The 9,872-nt window shown below is 35.5% G+C and overlaps 1 protein-coding gene across 27 annotated transcripts in view; it reads right to left on the bottom strand.

The window, feature by feature from the left end:
• Positions 1-5,452: 5,452 nt before the first annotated feature.
• Cda5 (Chitin deacetylase-like 5) overlaps positions 5,453-9,872 on the bottom strand; it is a 136,933-nt gene continuing 132,513 nt past the window's right edge. For all 27 annotated transcript variants that reach the window (XM_070125835.1, XM_070125851.1, XM_070125847.1 and 24 more), the window contains 3 exons: positions 9,208-9,352; positions 8,333-8,531; positions 5,453-7,277 (listed from right to left, as the gene is read on the bottom strand). In XM_070125835.1, coding sequence (XP_069981936.1) covers positions 7,134-7,277; positions 8,333-8,531; positions 9,208-9,352 — 488 coding nt within the window. In that variant the 3' untranslated portion in view covers positions 5,453-7,133. The remainder of the gene's footprint in view (positions 7,278-8,332; positions 8,532-9,207; positions 9,353-9,872) is intronic.

The following is a 9,872-nucleotide window of genomic DNA, read 5'->3' as shown; positions in this document are numbered from 1 at the left end:
CACACACACACACCCACTCCCACACACACACACACACACACGTGTCTCCTTCCCATTCCCAACTGGCAAAACACGCGAAACTGAACAAAAATTGAACAAAAGGAACAACAGGAGGATGCAGAAACTTGCGAGATGCGAGACGGAGAAATCAATACAGGAACAAATGCCTAACACAGAACACTTTCTGGAAGAGTGGATGGGAGAAAAGACGATAAAGATGAGAAAAAGAGAATAGAGAATAGAGAAAAAGAGAAAGAGAACAGGATAACACTTTCTGGAAGAGGGGATGGGAGAAAAGACGATAAGAAGGAGAAAAAGAGAAAGAGAATAGGATAAAACTTTTTGGAAGAGGAGATAGAAGAACGAACGATAGAAATGAGAAAATGAGGAACAGAACAGGATAAAACTTTTTGGAAGAGGTAAGAGAAGAACGAACGATAAAAATGAAAAAAGAGGAAGAGAACAGGATAACACTTTCTGGAAGAGGGGACAGGGAGAACAAACGATAAAAATGAGAAAAAGAGGAAGTGAACATAATGAAACTTTCTGGAAGAGAAAATGGGAGAGCAGACAATAAAAAAATTAAAAAGAGAACAGACGATGAAAATGAGAAAAGGAGGAAGAAAACATGGTAAAGCTTTCTGGAAGAGGGAATAGGAGAACAGACGATAAAAATGAGAAAAAGAGGAAGAGAACAGAATAAACCTTTCTAGAAGAGGGGTTGGGAAGGGAGAACAAACAATAAAAATGAGAAAACAGGAAGAAAACACAATAAACCTTTCTGGAACAAGGTATGTTAGTTAAGAACAAAAGATAAAAATAAGAAAAAAAAATGAGAACAAGGATGATGATGATAAAACGATCATGATAAGAGAAGTAATAATGAGACACATAATTACTGTTAGTGAGAATGATGTATTAATGATTCATGTTCAGGCAGGTGATGTGAACATGGAACAAACATTATTAAGCGAGTTTACATCAATCATAACTTTTAAAGCACTGTTGGCTGAACAATGTTTGGATATATTTTGGATATATTTTGGATATATTTTGATGGGATGGATGATTTGCTGTTGATACTGATAGATCAATAGATAGATTAATGGACAGGTAAAGAAAGTTGGAGAAAGAAAAAGATAAATATGTATACACACACACACACACATACACACACACACACACACATACACACACACACACACACACACATACACACGCACACACACACACACACACACACACACACACACACACACACACACACACATATATATATATATATATATATATATATATATATATATATATATATATATGTGTGTGTGTGTGTGTGTGTGTGTGTGTGTGTGTGTGTGTGTGTGTGTGTGTGTGTTTTAGAGAAAGGATGTGAGTGTTTGTGAGAGTGTTCTCTTATGACCGAGAATGATGGTCTGCTCAGTGGAAGTCCATTGCGAAATGACAAACCTTTATGTTCCAATATGCGGTGGCGTAACCATCGTGAGGTTGATCCCACGTACCTGGCTTGGCATTCAAGGCAGGTAAATAAGTAAACAACATTAGGACATAAGTTGGTGTGACATTTCGTATGCTGTTTTAATAAGTTTGCAATAGTGTTGAAGTTGCTAAAGACAAATCGTGAATTTTATTTAAGGGTAATTGTTTTGTAGAAGGATCGTGAATTGTTTTCTGATTTCAAAGCTTAATTTCCTCATAAATGGCAGATTCACATATCAATGATCTCTTTTTACTGTTGATACAGTAGGTGGATTCGATATTTTTTTTTTTACACAGAAAGGTCTTTGTAATTATATCAAATACAGTGGATGACCTTTTCTTACAAAATAATAATAATAAAAATAATAATGAATAAATAAAAAAAAATAATAATTTCGTCATGGAAGGACAGCCAATTGCTACACAGGCTGCAGGCTCAAGTGATGAGTGTTTTTCTGCTGTTTATTTTGCAAATGTAAGGATATTGCTAAAAAAAAAATGAAGGCCGAGGCTAGTAAGCTTGGTTTACGGTAAATACTAGTGTGAAAACGTACATTATCATTGGTGTACATGTCTAAAAAGGATAATTGGTTGTTCTGTTGTGTTTCGCAGGTAAATTCAATGTTCTGGTGTTTAGAGTTCAAATAATTCAGAAAAAAATTACGTGCGAAGGGTGTTTGAACATAACAAAAGTACCATCAATATATCGTGGGTAGTAAGTAGGTCTGCATTCAGGTGGGCATTGGATTAATCAGTCATATTTATTATTATGTTCATTATTATGCTCATAAACTCCGCCCATCTCATTCAAATTTGATTTAACTAAAGATAGCTTCAAAAAGTTACTCCATATTGTAACTCATCACTCTGTATTTTCGTATGATAATGATCTATATACCCAAACAGACGGAGTAGCAAAGGATTCCCCACTTGGCCCCTCATACGCCAATGCATTTCATTGTTACCATGAACATATATATATATATATATATATATATATATATATATATATATATATATATATATATATATATATATTCATATATGTATTATATGTACATATATATATATATTTAAAAACATAATATATACATACATATATATGTATATATATATATATATATATATATATATATATATATATATATATATATATATATATATATATATATGAACCGACATATATCTCCATCTATCTATACATGTACAGATATCTGTCTATCTCCCTCTTTATCTATCTATATATATATACAGGCATATATATATACATACATAAACACATGCATGCATACATATATATATATATATATATATATATATATATATATATATATATTTATTTATATATATATGAGAGAGAGAAATAATGAAGGGCGAGATAGATATATATAGAGAGAAGAGAGATAGAAGATGTAGATAGACAGAGAGAGAGAGAGAGAGGGGGGGGGGGATACAGACATATGCATGGATATGCTTTAAGCAAACGAGCCTAATATGAATTGACAAATACATGGTTACAGGTATACAAATAGACATAGTAGATAGATATGTTGCATAATGTAAGTACAAACATATCAATATACAAATTCAACAATTAACTGAGCCATTTGCATCTTTTGCTAGAAAGTTTAATTAATGACCTACAACTTTTTTTACAAGTCCAAATTGGCAGTAGGATTATAAATATAACTTTGAGACTGATTGTTTACTTTCTACAACAATTATAACTTTCAGAACGAAAGAATCATCATTAACCCAATTTCATAAGTGACATCACTGAAGATTAATCACTGGACTGAATATATTTCAATTAACACGTAGAGTAATTAAAAAGTGGGTTAAAGTTAATGAAGTGAATTTGAACTTGAATTGTGGGAAATTAAAAGCTCAAAAACAAGTTTACAAAAATGAAATGCCGAATAGTTCAAAAGCCACTTAGACAAACTATCAAGTTATTCTCTAAAATCTTTTAAAAAGTTATTATCTACTTATATACTTACCTTTCAACAACAAAACAAACTTGAACTGAGTGGTTCCCTAAAGAGGTCGAGTGTGTTTCAAGAATTATTAATATGTCTGTTTACTCTTATTCCTTATTATCGTTATTATTGCTATCAATATTGTCATTATTATGATTATCATTATTGATAGTATTTCGATTATTATCATCATTATTGTTATAACTATCATTGTTTTTATTATCATTATTATTATTAATTATTATTGTTATTGTCATTATTACTATCATTATTATAGTTATTAACATTATCATTACTTTTACCATCATTATTATTATCGTTATTACCATTATTATCATCATTATTATTATCATTATTATCATTATCATCATTATCTAAAATTAAATAAACGGGGAAATCTCTGAACAGTGTTCATTGGGATAAAAATAGAACAGGCATGAATAGAATGAACATTTTCTCTCTTCAAGAGATGTATCTGAATGGTTGCCGATTATATCTTCGTCAGAAATACAAGCATCTCTGACAAAAGATATATTTAGAAGCGGTCAAATGCCTCCTAAGCTCTGTGAAGTTATACATGTAGAAACCTTTCTTTCTTAACACATTAGTAATGAAGTTTTACATGTAGAGGAGGTGTTAAAATCGAAATAAACTCGTTGGATGTTGTAGGTTTGGGCGAAGTGAAGGCTTTAATGGGTTGTTTTTCTTTGGAAATTCGAACGTCGAGGTATGGAAGACAACCAGTGTTGCCATTTTAGCGATTTTCCCGCTAGATTTTGAGATATGATCTAGCGATAAATTTCTTGAACGTTTTCTCTATATTCAGCGAATTTTAGTCCCTTTTTAGCAGGAAAATGTGACGTTTTTGCCCTTTATGTTTAGCGATTTTTAACATCCTTTTTTCTAGCGGAAAATATTTAGCTATTTCATGAATCATTTTCAGCGGAAAAAATGAGGAATTTTTACCCCTATGTTTAGCAGTTTTTTGACTCCATTCTAGCGACTTTGTGGAAATGTCGATCGCAACGCTGAAAAGTTTATTATTTCAGGGTCACAAAACGCAAAACATGAAACATAATTTACGTTATCATCGCCAAAATAATAACAATAATAATAATAATAATAAATAAGAGAAATAGATATATTACGTTTATCATTAAAACAAATTACCCTTTGTTTGCTCCTTAAATTTTCATCTTTATTCATTCATAACTCTTATTTTAGGAGCTGGATGCTAACCAATCATATTTTTCTTGATTGGCAAGGGGAAAAAGTGGAGCTCCAGATTTTTGAGAACCAGTTAAAAATGGCTCTTAGCTTTCGGCACTTAACTAAAGAATATGGGACTTGTTTCGGCCTAATCAATATAAGAATGAAAGAAAAAAGATTTGGCAATGCCACATTTTAGTTAGTCATTGAGTTGCAGGGTTTTTCATCGTAACGGTAGTTTTATATGTCTGCAATACACACACATATATATCTATATCTATATAAATGTATAAATATGTGTATATATATGTACGTATGTATGTATACATGTATCTGTAATTGAATATATATATATATATATATATATATATATATATATATATATTACATATATAATATATATTACATATATATATATATATATATATATATATATATATATATATATATACACATATACATGTATATATATACATATATATATATATATACATATATATATATATATATGTATATATATATATAAATATGTGTGTGTGTGTGTGTGTGTGTGCGTGTGTGCGTGTACAAATATATTCACAAATATATGTGTGTGTGTGTGTATATGTGTGTGTGTACTTATGTATGCATATTTTATGTGTGTGAAATATACGCACATAACATTTGTAATACTTATGAAAGTGCATATTATGTAGCAATTTTGCTACATAATGTAAATAATTTTCATAAGGACCTTTTGATCTCACAATGGTAAATAAAAGAAAGTGTATAGAAACAAAAGTTTATTCATTTTATCAGTTGAATTTTTCATTTATTTTCGGGAGCAAGAAAGATGCCCCTTCCATTATATGATTCTTTGATCTTTTATTTTTTTTTAATATACAAATTATTAATATTTCATTCTGTTTAACGTCACAGTTAGAGAAGGGGAAATTTGTTCTTTTTTGCATAACAAATGATGTTTATGTTCATGAGTAAAGATGTTTTTATTACTCGAATCTGAATGTGAATATTTTCTTGAGGTATGGTAGCTCAAGAAATTACAAACAGGATATTAAAAAAACAGAAAAAAAATATACAGAAATAACAATAGTAATACTTTCCTCCAGCGCAGGAAAGTCATTCAAGTTTAACCCGAAGGATCACGAATATAAAGAAAATGGTGCTATAAACCACGTGACTTCACAGGGGGAACTATGAATAACTTTTCCGTCGTCAGCTTCCGTCTCGCGTGCGTGAAACCTCAGCCCTGAGGGTTTTTTTTTAATCGGTCCTTCTACACACCAACGCCATAAAAACAAAAACTATTTTCCACAGCGTCTTCACCTTTTACATAAGTGCTCCCTTGGCACATTAAATCAAAGGAAGAAATTAAAAGAAATAGAGAGAAAAAAGGAACGAACAAACAAAAAAATAAATCGTAAAAAAAATCTTTTAAAAGGTATACTTGACAAAAATATCAATCTTGTGTATAAAAAAGGGAGGGATACGTCAACATGAACAAATATTTATAAGGAATGCCAGTAGAGCAACGTACCTTTCTACAGTCCAATATTGATGGGGGTTAGTTAGTTTTCGGGGAAGTATCTAATATAGAGCGGAGCTAATATTTATTATTTATTGCACTGATATAGCCAGAACATCTCTTTTTTCAACCATATGCTCAAGGGTACAGTTATAACATGTAAAATGAAATGTCTATATACATATCTACATCTCTTAGTCTATATTGTGTGTGACATTACCAGACTCTTTATACTTTTACTTAAGTTCAATAAAGTTCATTCTCTTCTATATCTTGAAAATGAAAATTACTCGAACGTTGTGCAGTTTAACAAGGGCTGACAATGACACTTTTAATATCGCCAAGGTTAAGGGTCAAAATATTACAATAAAAGGAAGTTTACTGAGGACTTGCTTCATGCCACTTTTGCAAATGGAATAGTTGTGTGTGGATAGCTCTTTTTTGTATTTTATTGCGATTTTTTGTGAATATGTAAAAAATTACGTTCTAATAAAAAGGACTCCATAGGAGTTTGCACTGTTTACCAAACTAAGTAAAGCGTATAAGTGTTTAAGAATGATTGCGTGGGCATGAAACACGTATTTTAAGGGCAACAAGGGCCTCTCTTTGTTCCGATTGTAAAATGGCAATGATTTCGAAATATTTTAACACAGGTGCTTAAACCTAATTAACCTTGCGTAATAGGCGTTCAGTCGTGTGCCGTCACATCATGTTCGTTCAGAAGCACGGGGTCGTTCTACATACGATAAGATTATCCCCCCAAAAAAACATCCAATTTCACGATAACTTCCTCGTAAACAGTTCTCCTCCTGGCCATACTTCGACGACCTCCGACGACCCCCGGTGGTCCTGAAACGACAAGCTCGGACGAAAAAAATCACAAGATCACAGTCGTGAGATGGGGCAATAAGTTAGGGTCCTCTTTAGAGATCGTTAAGGGGGCTGTTGACGCCGGTGTTGCCAGTCCAGGGATACTTCTCGGGACACTGTTGGCACGTCCGCATGTAACGTACGCCCCCCTTGTGCCAGACGTTGCAGACCTTGGTGCTGGTGCAACGCTTGCGGTCCTGCGGGCAGAGGAGGGCGGGGTTAGAAGGGTGTACAGTGAGGCAAAAGGAAAAGGTACAATAAGGCCAAAACAGAACGTAAATGAGGCAAAACGAGAACACACAAGGAGGAAGAACGAGAATGTACAATGAGGCAAAACGAGAACGTACATTGAAGCAAAACGAGAACACACAATGAGGCAAAAGAAGAACGTACAATGAGACCATAATAGAACGTACAATGAGGCAAAACGAGAACACACAATGAGGCAAAAGGAGAAGGTACATTGGGGCAAAATGAGAGCGTACAATGAGGATAAAGAAGAACGTACAATGAGGTAAAAGGAGAACGTACAATGAGACCACAATAGAACATACAATGAGGCCAAAACAGAACGTAAATGAGGCAAAATGAGAAAGTACAATGGGGCAAAAGAATAACGTACAATAAGGTATAAGGAGAACGTAAAATGAGGCAAAAGAATAACGTACAGTGAGGCAAAAGAATAACGTACAATGAGGCAAAAGAAGAACGTACAATGACGCAAAAAACAGAACGTAAATGAGGCAAACGGAGAACGTAAAATGAGGCACAAGAAGAGAGATTGAAATAGATTCGATACTCATTTACGTTTATTCGTGACAATGGCATCGTCAACGGCTTCGAATCGACGGACATAGGAAATGGAAAGCAAGAATGGAGGGGAATGAATGATAATAAAGAAAAAGGAAATCGTGGAGGCAAGAGACACGAAGAATTAATCTTAGATGAAGGAAGAAAAGAAAGAAAGAAAAAAAAGTAATTCAAATTTCTCAAAAACTTCCCCAATTGGAAGGAATATCATCTCCCAAACTTTGAATAAGAACTCTAAAAAAGAATAACAATAACAATAAAAAACAACAAGAAGAAAGAAAAACACACGAAGATTATTTAAAAGGAAGTCTCCCTCCCCCTCAAATAACAATAATAATAAAAACAATAATAATGATAATAATGAAAATAATAATAAATATTATTATTATTATTATTATTATCATAAATAAATAAATAAATAAAACAGTTATGCCAAACTTACTGGGTAATTGCAGCCAAACGCAGGGAAGTTCTTGACTGTGCTCAGGGGCTGAGGGTCGCGCATCCACTGGAGGAGCTGCCAGTTAGTGACGAGCCAGACGTCGTCCATGGCGGTGATGGTGTCCAGGAAGGCGATGAACCCTTCCTTGTGGTGAGGTGTGGTGAACCAAGCGGCGTGGTAGAACAGGCCGAAGGGAGCCCTGCAATGGGGGTGAGTGGTGAGGTTGGGGGATTTTTTTATTTATTTTTATTTTTTTTTTTTTTTGTCTGGATGATGATGATGAAGAGGAGGAGGAGGAAGATGAGGATGGTGGTGGGGATGATGATGATGATGAAGATGAGGATGGTGGTGATGATGACGGTGATGAGGAGGAGGAGGTTTGGGGGTGGTGGTGATGATCAAGAGGATGATGATGATGATGATGAGGAGGAGGAGGAGGAGGAGGATTACGATGATGAGGATGGTGGTGATGATGACAGTGAGCAGGAGGAGGAGGAGGAAGATGATGATGGAGGTGGTGGTGATGATGATAATGTGATGATGAGGATGAGGATGAAGATGAGGATGGTGAAGATGATGAAGATGATGATGATGATGATGATTATGATGATGGTGGTGGTGGTGGTGAGGATGAGGAGGAAGAGAAGGTGCATGAAAATAATGATGAGGATGTGGTTAATGAAATGGAGGAGCAGGAGAAAGAAGATGAAGTTGATTACGGTAGAAATGAAAGTAATGATAATAACAGCACTGAGGAGTCTCCGTATCTATCAACATCACCTTTTCATCACCACCTGAAACATTACCATCAAAACATACATACCCAACCAGAGAAAACACCAAAAAGGAAACACCACACCACTCTCGAAACCCACCTGTTGCTGGTATAGTGTCTCTCGAAGTTCTTGATCAGCATCTTGTAGACTCCCTCAGCGTCGGGGGGCGTGGTGCAGGCGTCGCCCATGGAGCAACGGCCGCCAGTCAGGTCCTGCCACATCACCATGGGCACTTGCCAGACTCCTGTGGGCGAGGAGGAAAGGATTAGAGAGAGAAGAGGGTTTTAGGTTGGAAAGAGGAGGGTGGGGGATGGTGGGTTGGGAAGGAGGGGTAGGGAAGGGGAGGGGGAAAGGGGGAGGGGAGGGAAGGGCGTGGGGGGGGAATGGGGAGGGAGAAGGGAAGGGGTCGGGGAGGGGGAAGGAGGGGTAGGGAATGGAGGGGAGTGGGGGGAATGGGGATGGGGAGGGGGAGGGAATGGGGAGGGGGAAGGGAAGGGAATGGGGGAGGGGGAAGGGGAGGGAAGGGAACACGAAGGGAATGGGGAGGGGGTGGGAGGGGAGGGAGAGGATAGAAAGGCATGGGGTTGAAAGGAGAGAGATAGAGAGAGAGAGAGAGAGAGAGAGAGAGAGAGAGAGAGAGAGAGAGAGGAGGAGGGAAAGGAAGAGGGAGAGAGAGCGATTGGAGTGGGGAAAGGAAAAAAGGGGAGAGAAGTTTAAGAGAAGGAAGGAGAATGGGAAGAAAAGGATATGGAAAAAGGAGAAAA

The sequence above is a fragment of the Penaeus vannamei genome, chromosome 9, assembly GCF_042767895.1.
Source record: "Penaeus vannamei isolate JL-2024 chromosome 9, ASM4276789v1, whole genome shotgun sequence".
Lineage (NCBI taxonomy): Eukaryota > Metazoa > Arthropoda > Malacostraca > Decapoda > Penaeidae > Penaeus > Penaeus vannamei.
The sequence above is the reverse complement of the archived record's forward strand: the minus strand, read 5'-3'. Positions and strand labels throughout refer to the sequence as shown.